The sequence below is a fragment of the Hordeum vulgare genome, chromosome 6H (genome assembly GCF_904849725.1).
Source record: "Hordeum vulgare subsp. vulgare chromosome 6H, MorexV3_pseudomolecules_assembly, whole genome shotgun sequence".
Lineage (NCBI taxonomy): Eukaryota > Viridiplantae > Streptophyta > Magnoliopsida > Poales > Poaceae > Hordeum > Hordeum vulgare.
Window position 1 is genome coordinate 548,264,441 of NC_058523.1, and position 24,219 is coordinate 548,288,659.

The window sequence follows — 24,219 nt, forward strand, 5'->3', positions numbered from 1 at the left end:
TTCATAATCGGAAAATGCAGCTATTGCTAACATGATTCTGACGGACTTAAGCATCGCTACGGGTGAGAAAGTATCATCGTAGTCAACTCCTTGAACTTGTGAAAAACCCTTTGCCACAAGTCGAGCTTTATAAACGGTCACATTGCCGTCAGCGTCCGTCTTCCTCTTAAAGATCCATTTGTTCTGAATAGCCTTGCAGCCCTCAGGTAGTACCTCCAAAGTCCACACTTTGTTCTCATACATGGATCCTATCTCGGACTTCATGGCTTCTAGCCATTTGTTGGAATCTGGGCCCACCATTGCTTCTTCATAATTCGCAGGTTCATTGTTGTTTAACAACATGATTGTTAAGACGGGATTACCGTACCACTCTGGAGCAGCACGTGGTCTCGTCGACCTGCGTGGTTCGACAGAAACTTGAACTGGAGTTTCATGATCATCATCATTAACTTCCTCCTCAACCGACGTCGCAATGACAGAGGTTTCCCCTTGCCCTGCGCCACCATCCAGAGGGATGAGAGGTTCGACAACCTCGTCAAGTTCTATCTTCCTCCCACTCAATTCTCTCGAGAGAAACTCCTTCTCGAGAAAAGCTCCGTTTTTAGCAACAAACACTTTGCCCTCGGATTTGAGATAGAAGGTGTACCCAACTGTCTCTTTTGGGTAACCTATGAAGACGCACTTTTCTGCTTTGGGTTCCAGCTTTTCAGGCTGAAGCTTTTTGACATAAGCATCACATCCCCAAACTTTAAGAAACGACAACTTTGGCCTTTTGCCATACCACAGTTCGTATGGTGTCGTCTCAACGGATTTTGATGGTACCCTATTTAAAGTGAATGCAGCTGTTTCTAATGCATAGCCCCAAAAAGTTAACGGCAAATCAGTAAGAGACATCATAGATCGCACCATCTCTAATAAAGTACGATTACGACGTTCGGACACACCATTACGCTGTGGTGTTCCAGGCGGTGTTAACTGTGAAACAATTCCACATTGTCTTAAGTGAGCACCAAACTCGAAACTCAGATATTCACCCCCACGATCAGACCGTAGGAACTTGATCTTCTTGTTACGATGATTTTCCACTTCACTCTGAAATTGCTTGAACATTTCAAATGTCTCAGACTTGTGCTTCATCAAGTAGACATAACCATATCTACTTAAATCATCAGTGAAGGTGAGAAAATAACGATATCCGCCGCGTGCTTCCACGCTCATCGGACCACACACATCGGTATGTATGATTTCCAACAAGTCACTTGCACGCTCCATTGTTCCTGAGAACGGAGTTTTAGTCATCTTGCCCATGAGGCATGGTTCGCACGTGTCAAGTGAATCAAAGTCAAGTGACTCCAAAAGTCCATCAGCATATCCCCCTTAGGGTCAGCCTTTATGTTGACGATGCTGTGATCTTTGCTACACCGACCAGACAAGAAATAGACATGCTACTTGACATCCTTCATGACTTCGGGAACGCGACGGGGCTATGTATTAACCCAGTGAAATCGACGGCAACGGCCATTCGATGTGAAGGAATCGACCTTCAAGAGGTTCTGCGTAGTTTTGGGGGACAAACAGTAGATTTCCCTGTTAGATACCTAGGCCTCCCCCTCACGCTCTCGCGGCTGCGCCTCATCCACATCCAGTTCATCCTAGATAGAATTCGGGCCAGGCTCGCTGGATGGAAAGGGAGACTCCTCACAATAGCCGGGAGAAGAGTTCTGGTTAGGAATGTCCTAACATCCTTGCCCAGTTTTGCCCTATCTATGCTGCGGGTACCAAAAAAATTCCTTCTAGAGATCGACAAGGCCCGCCGCCGATTCCTATGGGCACAACACGAGGAGGTTTCTGGGGGTAAATGCAAAGTAGGTTGGCAAGGGGTCTGTTGCCCAATAGAAAACAGAGGTCTCGGAATCCTAGACATGACTCGGTTCACCAGAGCTCTGCGGCTACGCTGGCTATGGCTATCCTGGACGACCCAGGATAGACCATGGAATGGCATGCAGCTCCCATGTGATAATGACGACAAAGCCCTGTTCAACGCCTCTACGTTAGTTACACTAGGGAATGGTGAACGGGCTTCGTTTTGGAATTGCCCCTGGACAGGCTCGGGAAACCTAAAGTCGGCTTTCCCAAATCTTTTTAGGCACACTCGTAGAAAAAATAGAACTGTCAAGGAGGCACTCCAGAATAACAATTGGATTGCAGACCTCGCACACGGTGACACCGCCAGCATAGGGGAAGAAGCGATCAGGTTGAATAGATGGATCCAAAACAAGGATATCCGGCTGCAAGAGCAAGTATGCGACTCTATTCGATGGATACATGAAGCTTCAAGTGTATACTCTGCCGGCTCGGCATATAAAGCCCAATTCCAGGGGTTTTATAAATCAGACTTCCGTCGACTGATATGGGCCACCTGGGCACCGGCAAAGCTAAATTTTTTTCGCGTGGCTGCTACTCAAAGATAGGTTATGGTGTAATGATCGTCTACAAAGAATAGGCTGGGCAAACAACTACTTCTGCCAACTGTGCCTGAGAAACCTTGATTCATCAGTGCACTTGTTCTGGCAATGCCCGATAGCGTTAGCAGTGTGGTCGCAGGCGGCAGGGTATGTCGGCTGCAATTCCATCCACCCAACCAACTGGACTGGCAGCAGCAAGTCAGCAACTATCATATCCAAAATGATAAGCAATGCACTGGCAGAGCACAGCAAGGCGATCAAAACTATGGTCATCATAATTCTAGCAGCGATCTGGAAGGAGAGAAACGAATGCACTTTCAGAAACAAGAAGGGGCAAGCCCAATACATCAAGGAGGAAATCAACAGAACCCTGAGACTGTGGCGCGACGCAGGCGCAACACACCTAGAGCACACCTTTGGGGAACCACCATGAGAGTCTGCTAGCTAACCAACCTCCCCCTTTTTTTGTATTTCTTCCTCTTACTTCTTTGATCCACTGATCACCCACCACCCTTTTATGTATTTCTTCTCCATGTGCTTCCTGCTATTTTAATACAAGCCGGCCATCGCCGGGTCTTTAAAAAAAAGACAATGCATATATGTATGTGCAGTTATTTTAGTAAAATAATTATTTATGCTAGAAAAAAAAAGCTTGTCTCATAGTCTATTGTGCCATCTTGACAATAAGCCATGACATGGTTAAGTCAGTTGTAAGGCGGAACAATGTTTGGCAGAGCAATGTGAACGATATGCCGTCATGCAGGCCCCCAGTGATCAGCAGGAGCAGTCTACTGATAATTTTCGTTTTACTGGACCGCAGGTTAGTACATGCTCACTTTCTTGGGTGTGTTGCTGTGATCACTTACCTGGTAATCCAACTGCACTTTTCGTGAAAAAAAGATGAAGCAGGAAGCAACGGTTGATGCTGATCGGGTGTGTTTTGCTGCACTGCCTGCAATCGATAAGTTTGATGCCATGTTATTCAAAAGCAACACTTATGCTCCAGAAGGTACGATGCTGCTCTGTTTTAGCCTGATTTTCCCTACAAGTTTTAACATGGATGCTTCATTTCCTACCTCTGGTTGTTTGTTATGTATGACGCTCACGTGCAAGTGATGTGGCATTGCAGCTCTCTACAGATGGGGCAGCAGCGATCTCCGTTGCGGTCTCGGAATAACAAGGAGAAGATAAAGGTTGCTGGAACAGGCAAAGAGTCTGTTCCAAGACGTCCTGCACGTAGAGGGCAACAACAAGATGGTACGGGAAGCGCTGCTCGTGCATATAACATCTTAGCTACCATGGACGATGGCTGTAGCGAGCTGGCATTTCTTGGGGAATGACACTAGCTAGGCCTGCGCCGTGTTAGGACTGAAGACATAGTTGAGTGAAATAACATGAAGCAGGTTGAATGCATCAAGGTTTGGTTACAGAAATCCTTCACTTTGACGAGGAGGTTGCTCCTATAAAACTCGGCGGCGGCGAGCGGCGGCCGTAGCGCGGGAGATCCGGCGGTTGCCTGGTCGAAGAAAAGAATCACGCGCATTGAGACCATGAAGAGTGCCATGGGGAGTGCAACGTCGGTGCTGGACAGGATAGCCAGCTGAAGAGAAGCACACGCAGTGCGACCAAGAACTCCGGTGCTGAAATTGTTGCCCATTGAGAAGAGGCACACACAATGGGCTGTTGGAATTATGCCCTAGAGGCAATAATAAATATAGTTATTATTATAATTCCTGTATCAAGATAATCGTTTATTATCCATGTTATAATTGTATTCGATGAAGACTTATATACATGTGTGGATACATAGACAAAACACTATCCCTAGCAAGCCTCTAGTTGGCTAGCCAGTTGATCAAAGATAGTCAGTGTCTTCTGATTATGAACAAGGTGTTTGTCACGCCCAAGATGCGACCCTATCCTCAATTTGGCACGAGGGCCTCGTCAGGGATAGAAGCGCATCTCGTCGTGTCGCAAGAATGGATATCGTTACAAGTACATGTACTTAAAAGAAGAGATATATATACAGAGTTGGCTTACACTCGCCACAAGTTACATCAGAGTCACATCAGTACATTACATAATCATCAAGAGTAAGAGCAGGGTCCGACTACGGACGAAAACAAACGAGAAAAAAAATAAGAACGACGTCCATCCTTGCTATCCCAGGCTGCCGGCCTGGAACCCATCCTAGATCGATGAAGAAGAAGAAGAAGAAGCAACTCCAAATGAACAATCAACGCGCTCACGTCGAGTAACCTTTACCTGTACCTGCAACTGGTGTTGTAGTAAACTGTGAGCCACAGAGGGGCTCAGCAATCTCATTTCCAAAGGTATCAAGACTAGCAAAGCTTAATGGATGAGGCATGGTTAAGTGGTGAGGTTGCAGCAGCGGCTAAGCATATATTTGGTGGCTAACTTACGAGTACCAGAAATAAGAGGGGGAAGATCTACGCATAGCGGACGTGAACTACTGATGATCAACTGAATGATCCTGAACACCTACCTACGTCAGACATAACCCCACCGTGTCCTCGATCGGAGAAGGAACTCACGAAAGAGACAGTCACAGTTACGCACACAGTTGGCCAATTTTAATTAAGTTAACTTCAAGTTATCTAGAACCAGTGTTAAACAAAGCTTCCACGTTGCCACATAACCGCGGGCACGGCTTTCCGAAAGATTTAACCCTGCAGGGGTGCTCCAACTAGTCCATCACAAATTACCACAAGCCGCATAGAAATCCTCGATCACGAAGCTCGCAATCTCGTCGAATTCCTTAGTGGAAAACCTCAACTCTGAGATTACCCAAAGCATCACCGGAATCCCAATGCACAAGATATCTCATCAAAGGTAAAACTAATCCAGCAAGGCCGCCCGACGTGTCGACGATCCCGATAGGAGTCGCGTACCTCGTTCTCAGGACACGACGGATGAGCTATGGTTACCATGCCAAACGCCGAGTTGCCCCGGGTAGCGTTAATAAGCTGCTCTGTTTTGGACCAACACTCATGAGGAGCACTGGCCCGGGGGTTGATTAAAAATAGTCCGCGGGTGCCGGCGGGTCCCTATGCAATTATTATTAGGTTATTAGGCAAATGTAGTACCAAAGTTGGGCCTTGCCAGACCGGCTTTAATCTAAAACGAATTATCAAGGGGGTCCCCATAACAACCCCGATCGTGTTAGGAGCGCTCATTTATGGAACATAACACCGGTAGCCGGAAACTAAGGGGGCAAAGGTGGAATAAAACACCAGGCTAGAAAGGCCGAGCCTTCCACGTTTTACCAAGTATATAGGTGCATTAAATTAGATAGCATTAAATATGGTGATATAACAAGGAACCCATGCTTTCACATGGAAGCAACTGCACCTGCAACTAGCAACGCTAACAACAGGGTTAAGCAAGCAGTAACATAGCCAATCAGTGGTTTGCTAGGTCGAACAGGTTGAAGGTTAACATGCCATTGTTGAGAGGCTGATATTTAACATGTGGTAGGCAACGAGACATAAACGGTAGCAACGGTAAAACTAGCATGGCAATGATAGTAATGGTATCTGGGGAAATGATCATCTTGCCTGAGATCCCGCTTGGAAGAAAAATGACTCCGTGAAGCAGACGAACCAACGTAGTCGGACGGGTCCTCACAATCCGACAGGCTTGCGGAACTCTAACGAGACGAAGCAAACCGGAAACAAGAATCAACACACGGAATTCACCACACGATGCACAACACAAATGATGCATGAGCAGCTAAATACATGCAGGTCACGGCATGACAATTCACACAAACAAACACTACACATTAAGTGAAGTTCAATATGCACGAGTTGCATATTGACGAAACTCCACGTTAATTATATAGTTCACTCCCGGTTATCTACACGGCAATATTAATGTTGTCAAACATGGAAGAGGTGAAGCGGAAATTAAACTACCTATCTAGACATTTTAAGTGAGGTCGGAAATGACATATAGCACCTCCGAGACGACCTCACAGGTTAATTTACAATTCTGTCCAGATCTGAACTAATGCATTTAATTAGTTGTTAAACAGAAAAACAAATAGGTTCTCGTGATTCTACGCGTCAAGGCAGACAATCTACACATAAAGAACATCTTCAACGGAGCTACGGATCAAAAGTTACAAGCACCGCAAGATATGATGTCATGAATGCAATATGTGTGCAACGACGGTCACGAGCACTTCAAAACAAACAACCAGCAAGAGAAAAAGAAACTACACGAGATTCTAAGCAAGTTTCATGTAGGACACGATCAAATCGGAGCTACGGTTCAACAACTACGAGCAAGACAAGAAAACACTACAATCTGCCAAAAACAGCCACATAGCATTTTCTACGCCCCACAACTACGAGCTGCACAACTCCGATATGCTCAAGCAAGGCATGACACGAAAGAGGGCAAGAAGCACTACTACAAACATCTAACAACAACTAGCATGGAAGCAAGGAGCACTAGGAAAAGAAGACACAAAATGGCATCTCACACACTATTTCAGACTTAGTGAAAATAACACCTCCTGAAGTGCAGTTTTCAGCCTGAAGCTATATTGACAGCAGCAAAAACCTAAGCTACAGGTCTCCAAATGGCATGAAAATTTACAGCATGCTAGAGAAACATAAGGGGTACAACTAACTCCATTGGACCAACCTCAAAAGAGCTATAGATCACAAGATGCAAGCAAGACAAGACAGCAACAAAATATAACAGATTCCAGACTTAGAAATATTTCAGCTCCTCTAAAACAGCACTATTTCTAGCAACTTGAGAGCAAGCAAACAACACCTAAACATGCATTTCTATTGCAACCAAAAATACCAGGGGCTAAAAAAAACATCCAAGATCAACTCCCTAGTTGACGACTAATTCAAACGAGGCACGGAATAAATCCTACGAATTAAACAAAAGGGCATCACGGCAAAATATCTCGCGAACCAACTTACGCAAAAGCTAAAACTAAATGCACAGAAAAATCCATGGGATTTTTCTACCCCGGAAACATATAAAACATGTGGGGTTTGCAACACAAAATAATGCCCCACATTAATGCGGGAAAATAACCTATATACGGAAAAGTATACTACCGGCAAATCCCTACATGTAAAAATACAATGACCGTTCTTAAATACACGGAAAAATATTTCCTAAAACATAGGCATTTCTAATACGGCACTCGAGCAATCCGGACTTGCGAGAAAAATAAATACAGGGCGTATCCTATTGAAACAGCACGCAAAACTAGGCGTTTGCCATGATAAACTACGACAAATAATTATGCAAGTTTCAAATTCGTACTCTACACGCGAAACTACCACAAAAGCATATATAAAACGCGTCGTTCCGACTTACGGTTTAAAATCTACGGACGTTCTAAGATATACCTATTTTCTGGAATATAATCAATTCCGAAAAAACAACCTAAAATTCTAACGGGCCGTACATGGGCGCAAAATACTATGCGGCGCTGGGGGCGAGGGAGTGGCTCGCTCACCTTGGGGGGGGGGCTCTCGGGCCGGCTGGGGCGCTGGGCCAGGCGAGGCGGCCCACACGGAGGGGAGGAAGGCGAGGCGGGGCCGAGCTGCGTGCTGGGCCTGGCTCGGGGAAGAGCGACTAGGCCTCGAGGCGCTCTGGGTCGGCGCGGGGCCCATTGGCTGCGCTGGAGGGGTTCCTGCGGCGCCCTCGTCGATCTCCCGTGCGAGGCATGGCGGCGGCGGCCTGGATCCGCCGGAGGGAGTCGACCAGAGGGCGGAGAAGGTCGGGACGGGGTCGGGGTCGGCCGGATCTGGCCGGCCTTCGCCGGATCTGACCGCCGGCGGGGCGTGGCGCAAGGGCGGTGGTGCTGGCAACACGGGCTTCGCGCGGGACGGCGCACAGCGCGCGGCGGCACGTTTTCCGGTGGCGTCCGACGGCGGGGAGAGACGGGGCAGTGGCCGCTGCCGGCGGCTGGGGACGCCAGGAGGCGCGGTGAGCTCAGCATGCAGGTGCTGGCGGCGGGGCAGCTGGAGGCGGGGCGCCGGCGGGGAAGGCGCGCACGGTTGCTGGCGGCGGCGGATGGGCCTCGCGCGGCGGCGCGAAGCGGGCTCGGGCGGGCCCCGGATGGGCTCGGTGGGCCCGCGGCGGCTGGAGGCTGGTGGGAGGAGAGAGAGAGGTGGATCTAGGGTTTGGTGCGGAAATCGTGGAGGGATTAGGGGAGGCTGTCCGAAAATTAGAAGGGGTCTATATATAGGCAAACGGGGGGGGGGGGCTCGGTTAACCGGAATTGCGCTCCGGATCCAACCGCGGGGTCGGATTCGGACGATTCCGAACGTGGTAATGGGTATGTGGCCGTGTAGGTGGGATATCCGGAGACGAGAGGGAGAACGGGAGGCGCGGCACGAATTTTTAAAACACCGACAGACGTCCGACGGTAGCCCGAATACGGTGCCGCTACGGTCGACCGTTCGGGTACCAGACGGTCTCCGATCGCGACGAAATTCGACAGACGGCCTGGCTATAACTAATCACGACCGCATGCCAAGTTTCACCTCGATCAGAGAAAGTTTTATGCACACTTTAAAAACAGGGTTACGACGGTGTCGCGAGCGCGTGCGTGTGCGGTCGGGCTCAGAACGGACAACAACGAGAACCGACAACTAACGACGCATGCAAGTTTGAAAACTGGCGGCAACGAAGATGCCGATGCAATGCAGATGATGCACATGATGCGATGATGATGCGACAAATGAAAATACCCACACGACGAAAACGGAAAGAAAAGGGAAATCTTCTGGAACGTCGGCATCGGGCTGTCACAGTGTTGTTGCTTGATAACTGGATCACGTCATTAGGAGAATCACGTGATGGACTAGACCCAAACTAATAGACGTAGCATGTTGATCGTGTCATTTTGTTGCTACTGTTTTCTGCGTGTCAAGTATTTGTTCCTATGACCATGAGATCATATAACTCACTCACACCGGAGGAATACTTTGTGTGTATCAAACGTCGCAACGTAACCGGGTGACTATAAAGATGCTCTACAGGTATCTCCGAAGGTGTTCGTTGAGTTAGTATGGATCGAGACTGGGATTTGTCACTCCGTGTGACGGAGAGGTATCTCGGGGCCCGCTCGGTAATACAACATCATACACAAGCCTTGCAAGCAATGTGACTTAGTGTAAGTTGCGGGATCTTGTATTACGGAACGAGTAAAGAGACTTGCCGGTAAACGAGATTGAAATAGGTATGCGGATACTGACGATCGAATCTCGGGCAAGTAACATACCGAAGGACATAGGGAATGACATACGGGATTATATGAGTCCTTGGCACTGAGGTTCAAACGATAAGATATTCGTAGAATATGTAGGATCCAATATGGGCATCCAGGTCCCGCTATTGGATATTGACCGAGGAGTCTCTCGGGTCATGTCTACATAGTTCTCGAACCCGCAGGGTCTGCACACTTAAGGTTCGACGTTGTTTTATGCGTATTTGAGTTATATGGTTGGTTACCGAATGTTGTTCGGAGTCCCGGATGAGATCACGGACGTCACGAGGGTTTCCGGAATGGTTCGGAAACGAAGATTGATATATAGGATGACCTCATTTGATTACCCGAAGGTTTTCGGAGTTACCGGGAATGTACCGGGAATGACGAATGGGTTCCGGGAGTTCACCGGGGGGGGGGGAAACCCACCCCGGGGAAGCCCATAGGCCTTGGGGGTGGCGCACCAGCCCTTAGTGGGCTGGTGGGACAGCCCAATAAGGCCCTATGCGCCATAGGAAGAAAATCAAAGAGAAAAGAAAAAAAAAGAGGAGGTGGGAAAAGGGGGAAGGACTCCTCCTTCCAAACCTAGTTGGACTCGGTTTGGAAGGGGAGGGCTGCCCCCCTTGGCTCGGCCGAAGCCCTTAGGGGTCCTTGGACCCCAAGGCAAGGCTTCCCCTCTTCCCCCTATATATACGGAGGTTTTAGGGCTGATTTGAGACGACTTTTCCACGGCAGCCCGACCACATACCTCCACGGTTTTTCCTCTAGATCGCGTTTCTGCGGAGCTCGGGCGGAGCCCTGCTGAGATAAGATCACCACCAACCTCCGGAGCGCCGTCACGCTGCCGGAGAACTCTTCTACCTCTCCGTCTCCCTTGCTGGATCAAGAAGGCCGAGATCATCGTCGAGCTGTACGTGTGCTGAACGCGGAGGTGTCGTCCGTTCGGCACTAGATCGTGGGACTGATCGCGGGACGGTTCGCGGGGCGGATCGAGGGACGTGAGGACGTTCCACTACATCAACCGCGTTCACTAACGCTTCTGCTGTACGGTCTACAAGGGTACGTAGATCGCACATCCCCTCTCGTAGATGGACATCACAATGATAGGTCTTCGTGCGCGTAGGAAAATTTTTGTTTCCCATGCGACGTTCCTCAACATGGGCCTGCCAAGAGCTCCCATGGGGTTCAAATAGAGAAAGGTGCCTACAGCGGTGCCGGAAAGGATTTTCAATTGAAGGGAGACACACGCAGCACGGCTGTGAACATCTCCCATGCTATTAAAATGGAGAACGAGTCTCTTACCGGTGCTGAAAAGGATTTCCAAATAAAGAGAGGCACATACACAATGAGCACGAGGAGCTCCAATGGGGAGAAAATGGAGAACAATGCTCGCACAGGTGCCGAACGGAGTGTCGTTTGGGCAAGTCCAGCGGCAATATTATGGGTGATGGGTTGGCCAACGCGGCTGGAGGAGATTGTTGTTTTCACGGGCCGGACTGCAACGGTGTCGTAAGAGATGAAATTGTCCAGGATTTTGGGACTGGCGGCAGTGTTGTTGGTGGTGATGGGGCAGCTTGCGTCCCGGAGGGGATTCATAGTAATGTAGGAGCTGAGAACTGTGAGTCTAAGGGTTCGAAGAAGTTCCGTGTGGCCAGGAACAGGTTAAAGAGCAACGTTTCTTCTGGTGCAGATCATGTGCTGGAGCAGCGGGGCGAAAAAGGTGCTAGCACGGAAAATGGGGTTACCAAGGAGAGTGATGTAGCAGCCACAAGGTGCAGCTCTGCAGTTCCTCGAAGCAATGCTAAAGACCCGAATTGCCGCAGAGGGCGGAAAGCAATTGTGCCATGGAGGTTCTCGGTTGGGTACAAGCGATCATTCTCGAAAGCTTTCTGCTCCAATGGCGGGTCTCTCAAAACTCCGGAATACAGGGCTCAGGGCAGCTCAACACAGTGCACTCCAGGAACTAGAAGTATTGTGAGGTGCTATGCTACCCCCTTTCAAATGTTAGAGTTTCGATCGTGCGGGATTTCTCCTCAGGGAAAGGTGAGGACACCTGAACATCATATAAAAAGGTGAAAGTTGAAACGGATGACAATCAGGGAATGCCAAAAAATGAAGTTGCCCTTGCTAGGGAGAACGTCATCAGGTCTTTGCGGGATTTCCGCTTAATTTACAAGAATCTTGTGAATAAACTTAAAGACAGGCCACGGGAAGGAGGAGCCGATCTACAAGCTTATAAAATCTCAGGGAGAGGTGCCCTGCACAATGTAATGACGAGAGTTATGTTGGCCATGTGCGTGGAATCCATTTCGGTGATCTCTTTCGTGCAAGGGTTGAGCTTTGCGTTATTGGTCTTCATCGCCCACACCGTTTAGGGATTGATCATATCAAGAAGGAGGATGATACTAATAAAGGAAATAAGTATTCTTAGTCCGTCATGGTATTTTATAGAAATCCCTCTGATGTTTGTGATATTAAACCCGCAATACATATCAAATGTTTTTTAAAATAATAATATCTTCTAAACCATAACTCTAAATTTAACATGTTATATATGAATTTTGATTAGAAAATATATAAAATCTGAATATGATGTTATTTTACCTGTTAACCATTAAAAAAAAATACTATCTAGGATACAATCTTAATCAATAATGCATTACCCGTCTTTCTTTCATACCGGTACCGATTTGGATTGTGGATGAACAACTCAGCAAAATCATGATTAGAGAAAAAATAGAAGATCACTTGACCGTTTCTTTGTATGTAATAAATCCGAATTCAAGTCACATTTAAATAGAAGACCTGTGGAATCTTGAACTGGGTTTTTGAAGGCTAAGATCATCTTTGTTTGGGTAGTAGCTACAATACTCAAATTATAGACATTTTTTTGTAAATTAAGAGCATGTGGTATTCTTTTCTTCCGTTGCAACGCACGGGCCCTTTAGTAGTTCTGAATAAAGGAGGCAAGTTTTTCTTTAAAAAAAAAGAGCCACGCCAAATTGAGGAGCTCCGGCGGGCCCCACCCCCACAGCCGAGCCCACTGGCGTGGGCCCCACCGCACGCGCCCGCAGCATTTCGAAATTTGAAACGCGCCTCCCATCTCTCTCTCCCGTCCTAAATCCCAAACCAAATCAGCCATTCCCAAAATCAGTTCAAACCAGACCGCCGTCCCTCCCCTCCCCTCCCCTCCCCTCTTCTCCAGAGATCCACAAACCCTATCCCCACTCCAACATGGCCGCCCGCCTCAAGGACCGCGGCGGCGGCGCCGGCAGCAGCGGCGTGAAGGCGGCCTCCACCGCCGCCCCCGCCGCCCCGCGCGCGCTCACGCCCAGGCCGTTCCCCCTCTCCTCCTCCGCCTCGCGCCGCACCCCAGGCGCCGCCGCGGGCAAGGAGAACTCGGCGTCGAAGCTCTCCAAGCCGCAGCCCACGTCCGCCGTGCGGTGGTCCACCTCCTCGATCCCGAGGGCCAGCAGGATCCCGGGGGGCTCCGTCGAGCCCTCCTCCAGGCTCGTCTCCACGCTCCGCGCCGCCGCCGCGCTTCCCGCGGGGAGGCCCTCCCTCGGGAAGGACGCGGAGCCGGGCCTGCGGCGGAGCGTCAGCGGCGGGATCAGGTCCGTTTCCACCGAGAGGGGGCGGAGGTCGGTGAGCGGGGCCGCCAGGCCCTCAGATGCCGCCAGGGGTGGCACAGGCGGCGCCGCTGCCCGGGCTTCAGATGCTGCCGCTCACGAGATCGGCTCGAGGAGCCTAGGGTTCGATTCGAGGGGGCGGAGGGCGAAGGCGGCGGAGGAGATCAGCAGGAAAAGAGAGATCTTGGATGCCAAGGCCAAGCAGGCGGATTGCGCTGGCAGGAGCAGGGAGAGCCTTGATGCAAAGGCGAAGCAGATCGGCGGGAGAAAAGTGAGCCTGGATGTGAGTGCGGTGAAGCAATGCGATGTGTTCAGAGAGAGCAGCGGAGCATCTGACTCCAGTGTGAAGAAGCAGAGTGATGAGGGAAATGGGAAAAGGCAGGGCATCTTCGATGCGAGGGCAAGGCTTGGCGATGAGATTAGTAGGAAGCAAGAGGAGGGGCATGACCTCAAGCTGGTGAACGAGATCAGTTCCAAGAATGTTGTTGCTGGCCTTACTGGTTCAGGGGAGGTTTCTGCCAAAGCCTTCTCTGCTACCCAGAGCGACTGTGATGGAGGTAACAGCTCTGTTATTCCCGTGTTTACCGTGCACGTGGTAGACTCGGATGATGTTTGTTCAGGAGTGAGAGAACATCAAAAGAAGCCCGAGGAGTGTAATAAGCAGGGAGAGAAGGGGAAATTGGCTGACAAGATTAGAGTTTTCGAGAAAGCAGCAACAAGTGGCGAGGGAAAATCGGTGAAAGCTTTGTGCAGTGTGAACAAGTACCCAAGCAAGCTGCATGAGAAACTAGCTGCGTTGGAAGGGAGGGTTCAGAAGATTGCCACCGATATTAAGAAGACCAAAGAGATGCTGGACGAGAACAACCCAGATGAGCCAAAGCAGATATTGTCAAATATCCAGAAAGAGATTAATGCAATTGAGCAGGCGATTTCTCATGTCAAAGTTGACAATAAGAGTCAGTTAGGTACTGAGGATAACAGTGACTGCGAGATCTCTCATGCTAAGAAGGGTGCGAGTGAGAAATCTGTTGCCGTGAAGCCACGTGACCTGAAGAATGCTGGAAAAGGAATGAATACCGATGAACTGGAGGCAAGGTTTTTCCCACATCATAAACTATTGAGGGATCGTAAGACTTCTAGTGCTACTCAACAGGAGTCATGTGTGGCTCTGATAAAAGGCTGTAATGAAAAAATAGAACCTCGTACCGTCGAGCCCCGTGATGATGAGAACAGTATAGCCATGGAATTTCTGGCTTCTTTAGATGGCGAAGAGAGTGACTTCTTCAAGGATCGCAGAGCTAAGAACTTGGAAAAGCACATGATTTGTGAAGCAGCAGATGCTAGTGGTAAGACGTCTAGCCAAGGTAGCTCAAAGATTCCAGATGGTTCAACTAATGAAGTGGAAATGGAATTGTGTGGTGAGAACCTAGAAGAGTTTGATGAGCAGGAAAACAAGTCATCGATGGCGATCCAGGAGGAAACTGAGGAGTCTTCCATTGATCAATTATCAGGGATAGGTAATAAGTCTGCAACAGGTGGATGGTTTGTTTCAGAGGGGGAAGCTGTTCTTCTTGCTCATGGAGATGGCACCTGCTCTTATTATGATATTGCAAACCATGAGGTACTTGATTACTTACATGAAATATTCTTTTATTTCCATAGTTTTGTGCACAGATAATGTTTTCGTACAAGTGCTGATTCAGTTGAACTATTCTGATACAGTTCAAGTCTGAATATAAGCCTCCCAGTGCAGTATCACATAATACTTGGGGTGATTGCTGGTTGATTCGTGCCCCAGGTGTAGATGGATGCTCTGGTAGATATGTGGTCGCAGCATCTGCTGGTAATGCATTGGAGCCTGGGTTTTGCAGCTGGGATTACTACAACAGAGAAGTGCAAGCATTTCATGTCGAGGAGGAGGCATCTCTTGCTCCTGTACCATCAGCCAGGACAGTTCTTGGGCCTCTTCCTAATATAGGTTCATCAAGATCTAGTTCTGCTATTTCAACCATAGAACGGCCGCAATGGTGGTACAGACCATGCGGACCTCTCCTCCTTTCTACTGCTAGCAAGCAGAAGATGGTCACGGCTTATGACATCCGCGATGGCGATGTAGTGATGAAATGGGAAGTAAGCAGTCCAGTACTCGGAATGGAGTACTCCAGCCCACTACAGTGGCGTAGTAGGGGGAAGGTCGTTATTGCTGGGACCGAATCAATTGGGTTGTGGGATGTGAATTCGCTTAACCCACAACCCCTGTTATCTGTTGCTTCTACTGGTAAAAGAGTTTACTGCCTTCATGTTAACAACACGGATGCTGAGGTGGGCGGAGGAGTTCGTCAAAGGTAACTTAAACAATCATGCGTTAACTGCATTTCATTGTACTGTTATTACTGCCATTTGAGGTCCTGCCTAGATTAAGTTGATTTGTTCCAGTGAAGCTAGATGTTTTTTTTTTGGGGTTATTATGGGCCTATGATAAAGCTGAAACTTGGAAAGGGTATAAGTATCTGAAAACAGATGTAGGCAATTCTGCTCTATGTGATCTGGCTCGGCCCCATCATTAATCTGTATGTGGCTGTGTTTTGCAGAGTCAGTTCATCCGAGGTGGAGGGAAATGATGGTGTTTTCACTACGCAAGAAAGTGTTAATGTATTTGACTTCCGTGTACCTTCTGGCATCGGTCTTAAAATGGCAAGAAATGGTGGAACGGCGAACTCAGTCTTCTCACGTGGAGACTCAGTATTTATTGGTACCACAGAAGGCAGGCTGCAAATAAAAGGGGGGCCGAAATCACGAGTTCAGCAGTATTCACTGAAAAAGGGGAGGCTTGTTGCAACCTATGAATTACCGGAGTTTAATGCCCACTTCCATCACTCTTCGATTACCCAAGTGTGGGGCAATTCCAATGTTGTCTTGGCTGCATGCGGTATGGGATTATTTGCTTTTGATGCCTTCAGTGAAGAAGGCGTCCAACAAACTTACAGCTTTGACCGCGGGAACACCATTGGAGCAAGAGAGGTTATTGGCTCTGATGATTTATACTGCCCTACATTTGATTACTCATCATCGAGGGTTCTTCTTGTCTCGAAAGACCGTCCAGCCCATTGGAGGTACTTGTCATAGTCTGTCTGTTTATTGTGTGCATCATGTGACATGTAAAATATGTACTGTCCTTATGCTTTGATTGTGTAGTCATTTGTCGTGATAAGCATCTTGCTTTCATTGTATTATCGGATAATTCTGGCTCTTACTGAGTTAAGTTATGTCTATTGTATCTTGTTTTGTTCATTATTTTGTGTTGTTCCCCAGCACTGGATTGTTGCGTGCGTCTACCAAAACATTGTTCAAAATCAGTTGCCTTGTTCATATAAACATGTGCAATATTATCATGGCATCAATCCCTAGATACACACATAGCCTAATCATCAACAAAGCTAAAATCTTTGCTGATTAATGCACATCAATCTTCAATGGACAATGAGGATCCTTCCCCTGCTTTCTCGACCAGAATGCCTCAGTTAGCTGTGCCCTGGTGAACTTGATACAATGCACCATCTGAGCTTATTCCATCTTAAGATCAGCAACATTGTGATCTTGTGGATACGCTCTCTGAAGGCTTTATTACCACCTCGACACCAAATCTAGCAGCAAGCACTACTAGGGTCAGCTCAACCATTCCTGGAACTCTGAACCTAAATTCCCTTGCTAGCGGGAGCGTGCTGTCACACTGTTCTCTCCGTCTAATCATCAATCCGTTTCGAGTTCACGAAATGGCAATGGGACAGTCTTCACCGCTCTGAACTTGCCAACATTGTTCAAGTGTTCGTTCTCCAGCCTGCAATCCAGTGAACCGTACACTAGTTATAACAAAAACGATGAATCAAGGATAGTGATTCCAGCTTTGTACTAATCTCAAATACCTGTAGAAGTTCCAGTGCCCTCGTCGGATTATTTCCAAGGAGGCAAGGGAGAAATCCAGTAGGCGAGTCTCGTTCTTATTAATACGGATCTTCATGACACTTTGTGCCCATGCTAGCCGAAGGACTAGGTTTAGCATCTGCATTTGTGAAAGAATTAGTGCTCCAAAGCCGGTCCTATTTGTATTAGTGATGTACTGTAAATCAGTTGAACAAAGTACAATACCATGGAAAGGTAGTATGTGAACTTGTTCTTCAGGATGAGATCATCCCGAAGCCATAGGTTCTTAGATTTGGGAGTGAAGAAGCCCCAATCCTTGACAAAGTCCCAGTAGAGCTGGTAAACGGTGGCGCCTGACGATGAGATGAGGACCATCCACATCCAGAATGGCGTCGGTGTGACATTGTACTTGAATCTGACTGCAGCCGCCACCATTGCTGACACGTACTTCCCGGCGTTGGCGAGCTGGTTTATGTCATGTTCCTCTATGTACCTTCTTAAACACTTTTGAAAAAATGACCACAAATCTTAGTTTGAAACTGATCCTAACAAACTTGAAATCTTACTATTGTTTGTGTATCGATTTGATTTATACCTGCATAGCTCTCCAGTAATAGGGAAGGAAAGAGATGACATAGGCCAGGTGTTTGTATTGCTGGCTGTTAGTACAGGTCTCATATGGGTTAGCCCTAAAGCTTCCTGCCATGAAGTAGCATGCTGCAAACTCCATGTGTCTTAATAATGGAATCTGGATCATAGACAAGTTTAGCTGGTAAGAAATTGCATCTTTAAGGCTCCTCGGTTGCGTATAATCATGCGATTGTGATCATTACCTGGCTAGTTAACTGGTCAGCCATGAAGAAATCGGCCATCAGAACCTGGATCGCAAAGACAGGTTTATCATCAGATATATATGTTCACAACATAACAGTTTGGTGAATCCATAACTATAGATGTCTCCCTTACCTTGTAGAATGGCGAGAACATGATGTTGCGCATGATGCGCATGAAGCAGTAACGCGTCGAGCGGTAGAACACGTTGAAAGGGCAGAATAGAAGTCCGGCCGATAGCTGAAACAGGTAGTTTCAGAATTTTGAGAACTGACATCGGTTGCAAGTTGCTACACAGCCCAAGTTATCATATTTTTGTTCCACATATATTGCGTGTGCTTCTTACCACAATCAGACCCCCGGGCACTGCATTGGCGTAGGACGCGCCAGCGTTCCTGAGGAAGAGGTTGATGACCAGCGCGGCGACGACGGTGCACATGATGGAGGCAGACATGAGGAAGGCGTCCCGGTGCGTGAGGGCGGTGTTGGGTGCGAAATCGAATATGAAGTTCTGGTTGATCCTGGTGCTCTTCCACATGAACAGGTTGCATCCGTAGAGGAAGCAGTGCAGGCTGATGAGCGCGAACATGCTGCAGACGAGGAAAGAAACGGACATATACTGTCATGTCGAGGTAAAGATGGATACTGAATCCATGCTAAGAACAGAGCTGTTATGTATGGTCAGAACTTTGAGTTTAGCGATTACCTGAAGACATGGTAGACTACCTCCATGTAGGCCGTGTTTCCGGCGGAGGCAAAAATGCCGGAGACATGTGCCAAGATAGCGTATATGATGAACAAACTCACAAATGTGCCGGTAAACAACCCTGAAAACAAACGCGAAGACGAAAGAACCGCAGAATTAGATTTTTTTTTTACCATGGACGATACTGTACTAGATAGGTGAATCTGATGTCTGAACCCTGTGCGCCTACCTACGAGGAAGGTGATCATGTGGGTGTTCTTGGGCTGCTGGGGGTTGAGGTACTTCATCGCCACCATCCTGTCATTGCCTGCAAAGTGCTTCAGGAAGAGTGACTCCACCTCGTCTGACAGCTGAAGAACCTGCTCAAAAATGCATGGCATATACACACATCAGTTCATTCTGTTCGTGTGTCTTATAGGTCTGAAAACTCTTCTAAGAATCTTGTAAGATGATGATACCTTGTCGGATGTGCTGAACGATGATCTCTTCACCTTCTGCGAGAAAAGGTCCGTTGCTCGCTGCTGCTCCGACACCTGAGAGAGCATTTTATGTCAGTTTTTGCCGCAATGAAACTACACATCAATTTTGTTACAAGCTTTTTTTCAGGGCTGGGCTAGTCTCTGTTGCTACTACTGCAGTCCAATTGGTGCGCATCACTGTAATCTATATCTGAAGCTGCCGATTCAGATATCACTAGCTGTGTTATTTGATAGTAGTGTTCTTTTTCTGGATAAAGAGCTGATGCTACTACATGATAGCAAGTATATACTCCCATAAAAGAAGTGATGATCTCTTCTCTTTATTCTGTCTAAATTGTTTAGGACTCTAGACTGTTCCTGGCCAGCCATTTTCCAAAGTATACATATTCAGCTATGCATGTCAATTCTATTGCTAGCATTTTTTTTTCAGAGCTAGGCTAGTGCAAATTGCAGTAGTATGTGCATTCGGTAAATCACTAGGACACTCACTAGCTATGTCTTGATTATAGTTGACAGATACTTACATGCTGAAGAGTATATTCCCCCCTAAAAGAAGTGTTAATTAAGTAGCACAACGTCCTTACTTATTAAGTGTTAATTAAGTAGCACAACGTCCTTACATGCTGAGTATATGTTGTTTAAAAGACTACACTGTTCCTGTCCATCCATTTTGCAAAGTACGTGCGCATTTATATATGTTGCTAAAGTGGGCAAAGTATATGTTAATTATGACGTACGTACCTTGACGAATTTCTTGAGAATCTTGGTGAAGGCCTTTACATTCAAAGAACTGCCATCCATCCATGCAAGCAACAGAAAAAGCACAAGAAATCGTCAGCAGCCCACTACAGCATCGTCCGCAAAGATGTCACAATTCTCACGAAGAAAGCAAACAATATCGATCAACTGAATGCATGGCGATGGCGGCCGGAGTGCGCACCTGAACTTCTTGAGCAGCTCGAGGCCGCGGTAGAGCGCCATGAATGCGTCGCGGATGTTCTTCTCGGCGTGCTGCACCTTCTTGCGGTGGACGAAGGCGGCGGCGGGGTCGGCGCCGTCCTTGCGCAGCACGTTCACCAGCTCCTCCCACACCTTGAGCGCCGCCCGGCCCGGGTTGCTCGCCGGGATGTCGATCCGCACCGTCGACGGCAGCTGAAGCCTCCTGTTGCCTCCGTCCTTCTTGGCGTCCTTCTTCCCCGGCAGCCCCACGAAGCTGACGCCGTTGCGCTCCAGCGCCGCCATCACCTCGTCTGCCACCGCCGCGCCCTCCGTCATCTGCGCCTGCTGCTGCTCCACGCTCCCATCTGCACCGTGCCATGCCCATCCGTGTCAGTGTCAGAGCCTCCGATGTCCGATGGATGGAGGTGGTGCTCACGTGCCATATTGCCATGCACACGCGTAAAGGATGATCGATCGGGAGGCCGGTAGTGGGGTTCATGTGCCGGGACGTGACGTGGGTTGGTTGGGTGTCGTACGTCGACACCAACGGACGACGTGCGTGCGCGCGCACCGGTCTGTGCTCTGGAGTCTGGAGTATGGACACCTACCTGACATGGACTGCGGCGTGGCGAGGCCGGAGAGGAGGTAGCGTCCGGAGTTGCTGAGCGCCGGCGATGGCGGCGCCACCGGCGGCATGGAGCGGCTGCGGCCGAGGAGGGAGCCCCGTGCGCGGCGGGTGGCGGCGTGGTCGGCGAGGATGCGCTTGACGTCGGCGAGGATGCGGAGCTGGTCGATGAGCGCCTCGCCGCGGCCGAGCAGCTCCGTCTCCTGTGACGCGTAGAAGGTGTTCACCTTCTCCAGCTCCTCGTCCGCCTTCTCCAGGAACTCCCGCTCCTGCACACATCAGACACACATACAAAAACATCAGTTACTTTCGCGGTCAATAAAGCTGAGTAATTCAGCCACAGATGCACCGACGGATGAATGAATGCATGCACGCACGCATAAGCTTACATGCTTGTCCGTGGATCGCACCAGCTCCCTGGAATCCCCGCTCTCCTCGTCATCCTGCAATCCAGAATGCACATCGATCGATGAGTACCGTGCACGCACGTAGCCAGCCAAGACGGATGACGACCAACTCAGCGTATCTATTCGTATCGTATCCCCTGACGCACCGTGGAGGCCTGCACCCGGGGCCCGAACCGGGCGGCGAGTGCGCGGACGGGGTCGAGCATGGAGAAGCCAGCGCCATAGCCGACGCTCTCGACGCCCGCGGCGAGGGCGGCGGTCTCCGGCGAGGAGCCTCCCGCGCTGCTGTCGTCGTCTGCGTCGCGCCGCGCGACCTTGATCTTCTTGACGAGCTTCTTGAGGCACTTGTAGTCGACGAAGGCGCCCTTCCACTCCGGGATGATGCTGGCCTCGTACTCCCGCGAGAACTTCACCATGTCCACGCCACCAGGCCGCCTATATACCACACTCCACTCTGATCAGGCCGATCTTGGGTCGGGGATTGAAGCTGGTTGCTTCTTGTCCCAGCCGATCGATCGGAGCCAGATGGTTACATGCGGAGGACAAGAGGAGGAGAGCTGGGAAGGGGGACAGGGACAGGCAGGAGTGATGGGAGAAGCAACCCTGCTTATATAGACCGACGGAGCAGAGCTAGCTAGCAGGGACAGACGATCGGAGAAGCTACGGCGGATACTCCACTTTCTCCCTCCATCCCCTTTGCCCTCTCTCCTCCCACTAACGGATGTGTATGCGGCACAAATTGGACTAGTGCTCGCGACGAGGGCTCCGATCCATCGCTAGTGCCGCGGAAAGGGAAGGAGGATGCCGGAAAAGTATTAGGCCGGACGAGTTAAAAGGAGGAACTAATCGTAAAGCCGATCGACCGGGAAAGCCGAGGGAAATTCGTTCCTAGTGGACACAACACAATGCAGCACGTACGTACGCGACATATGTTTTGAGTATGCCGCGCGACGTATAACTGGTTGCAATTCGCATGCGTCACTCAGGAAGCAAAGCAAAGGGAAGAGGAAGGAAAGGACGATAATGGCCAGGGGTAGAGGAAGAAGAAGAAGAGGATGTGGGGGAGAACTAAAAGGTGGCACGTACGTAGCTAGCTAGTTAGCTATGCTGCCTGCTTTAGTTTGTTCGATCGTTGGTTCGTTCGTCGTGTTAATTTTTCCTTCTCGGGCTTTGCTTGGTGTTGGCGTTGGTGCGCCCATCTTTTGGGCGAAAAGACAGGGGAGCACGAGGGATTGCAGGGGGTGCAACACGCTTGCTTGGGCGACCCGCTCACGCACGCGCTGCGCCACTCATCCATCCGGCCTGCTTGCCAACGAACTGACCACAGCTACATAGATGACACGTTAATAGTTCGGTTTTGCTAAAACATGTCTAGATGTGGTTTTAATAATTATTTAATGGATATACATCTCGTCAATCCGTGTCGTGTCGCTATGTTTGTGTGCATCGCAATGATATACGGAGGCGATCCAGGGGTCACGACCTTCTCCTTTCTTTCAGGAAAGAAGAAGAAGTATGCATGTACGTCATGTCACCGCTATATATATATCATGCATGCATCGTTGTTGTTGCCCGCATGTAGGATCATCAACGCCAGGCCACGGAACATGATCATCGATGATGCGTAGCTGCTGGCTAGCAAATTTGTGCTTGTGAATCCGGGCTAATTATTTAGCTATCTGTGTACGGGTAGGGCCCAGGGTTGAGTGGCCGGAGCACCCAAATTATCAGGTAACCTGGTTTCTTCTACTTGTAGATGTAACTCGATTGATTAATGCCGTGCGTAACTAAACTTACATTTAGTGATGATGAGTGTGGTGTGCTTTACACATTTCGTGGGTCGATTGGGCGGTAAAGATGGACCGACCGTTTGATTAGCCGCAAGTTGGAGGTAGATAGATCCATTAGTTGTACGTGTGCGATCGACCGAGCAAGCGCGCACGCTAGCTGCGTATGCATGGTGGTGGTGGTGGTGGTGGCTGGTGGTGGTGAGCGGCGGGGTCCTGACGTGGCCGTGACGCGCCGGCGACAGCCTCCATGCATGCATGCATCCATGCATGGACAAGTGGGACGTGCCTGCCTTTTCGCCTTGCACCGGGTACACGCCCACGTGGCACACGTGGTGGTAACAAGGCCGTGCCTGGTAAAAAATGCAGACCCTGTCTATAGCCACTTGAAGCACCCGCCTGAAGGTAAGGAAAAACTGCATGAGCTAAAGAAAAGAGAGGGAGGGAGGGAGGGAGGGAGGGAGGGAGAGAGAGAGAGAGAGAGAGAGAGAGAGAGAGAGAGAGAGAGAGAGAGAAAGGAAACGGCTCAAGTCAAAGGCATTGGCTAGTTCTCTTTTTAAGGCGGCCTAGAGCTTGTTTTATTCGACAATTACAAAAAAAAGGATAGTTATATTCGAAAAAAAGAAAAAAAAGGTAGTCAATATAGAAGGAAAAGACAACAAGATACGAACAAGCACGAATAAGTAAAATCACATAAAAAACGAACTTACCGTCCTAGCCGATAAAGAAAGAGTTGGCTTAAAGTTCATTCTAACGACATATTTGTCTGATCCGAGCAATGCCATGTGTTCTCTTGTACTCCCTTCGTTTCAAAAAATTTATCTTAAATTTATCTAAATATAAATGTATTTAGTCACGTTTTAGTATTTAGATACATCTATTTCTAGACAAACCTAAGACAAGAATTTTAGGACGGAGGAGTAAGAGAGAGAAAGAGGGGGGGAGGGGGATCTTCATGAGATGACCATGTGCCAATAACTATTTGCACATTTATTTTGCTACTGACACTCCATGAACATCGCTGACCTGACCGCGAGCAGTCTGATACAATTTTGCTGTCTATACTTGTATTTCTTTTTGCAACTCTTAAATGAATTGTGATTTTCGCGAAGCTTGAAATCTAGAGGTGAATTTAACTCATTTGCGGCACTTGATTA

At 48.8% G+C, this 24,219-nt stretch overlaps 2 protein-coding genes across 2 annotated transcripts; one reads left to right on the forward strand and one right to left on the reverse strand.

The window, feature by feature from the left end:
• Nucleotides 1-12,894: 12,894 nt before the first annotated feature.
• Nucleotides 12,895-16,658, forward strand: LOC123404330 (KIN14B-interacting protein At4g14310). Its single transcript, XM_045098253.1, has 3 exons — nucleotides 12,895-14,988; nucleotides 15,090-15,712; nucleotides 15,959-16,658. Exons 1-3 carry the CDS (start codon nucleotides 12,973-12,975, stop codon nucleotides 16,491-16,493), a joined length of 3,174 nt encoding a protein of 1,057 aa, XP_044954188.1. The 5' UTR covers nucleotides 12,895-12,972; the 3' UTR covers nucleotides 16,494-16,658.
• Nucleotides 16,659-16,694: 36 nt separating this feature from the next.
• LOC123404331 (phosphate transporter PHO1-2-like) lies at nucleotides 16,695-21,911 on the reverse strand. Its single transcript, XM_045098254.1, has 15 exons — nucleotides 21,422-21,911; nucleotides 21,258-21,311; nucleotides 20,852-21,137; nucleotides 20,245-20,608; nucleotides 20,046-20,094; nucleotides 19,284-19,358; nucleotides 19,055-19,184; nucleotides 18,826-18,946; nucleotides 18,466-18,709; nucleotides 18,255-18,359; nucleotides 18,122-18,166; nucleotides 17,884-18,036; nucleotides 17,514-17,792; nucleotides 17,291-17,427; nucleotides 16,695-17,205 (listed from the first exon to the last, which is right to left on the reverse strand). The coding sequence occupies exons 1-15, from the start codon at nucleotides 21,689-21,691 to the stop codon at nucleotides 17,118-17,120; spliced, it is 2,400 nt and encodes a 799-aa protein (XP_044954189.1). The 5' UTR covers nucleotides 21,692-21,911; the 3' UTR covers nucleotides 16,695-17,117.
• Nucleotides 21,912-24,219: the final 2,308 nt, after the last annotated feature.

Bases quoted from the DNA above. Each gene is read 5' to 3' on its own strand.
- LOC123404330 (XM_045098253.1), top strand. From the start codon at position 12,973: ATGGCCGCCCGCCTCAAGGACCGCGGCGGCGGCGCCGGCAGCAGCGGC. The intron at 14,989-15,089 runs GTACTTGATTAC...ATTCTGATACAG, and splicing joins ATGATATTGCAAACCATGAG to TTCAAGTCTGAATATAAGCC. The intron at 15,713-15,958 runs GTAACTTAAACA...TGTGTTTTGCAG, and splicing joins GGCGGAGGAGTTCGTCAAAG to AGTCAGTTCATCCGAGGTGG.
- LOC123404331 (XM_045098254.1), bottom strand. From the start codon at position 21,691: ATGGTGAAGTTCTCGCGGGAGTACGAGGCCAGCATCATCCCGGAGTGG. The intron at 20,095-20,244 runs GTGCGCACTCCG...GATGGATGGCAG, and splicing joins GAGCTGCTCAAGAAGTTCAG to TTCTTTGAATGTAAAGGCCT. The intron at 18,360-18,465 runs GTAAGAAGCACA...TACCTGTTTCAG, and splicing joins TGCCCGGGGGTCTGATTGTG to CTATCGGCCGGACTTCTATT.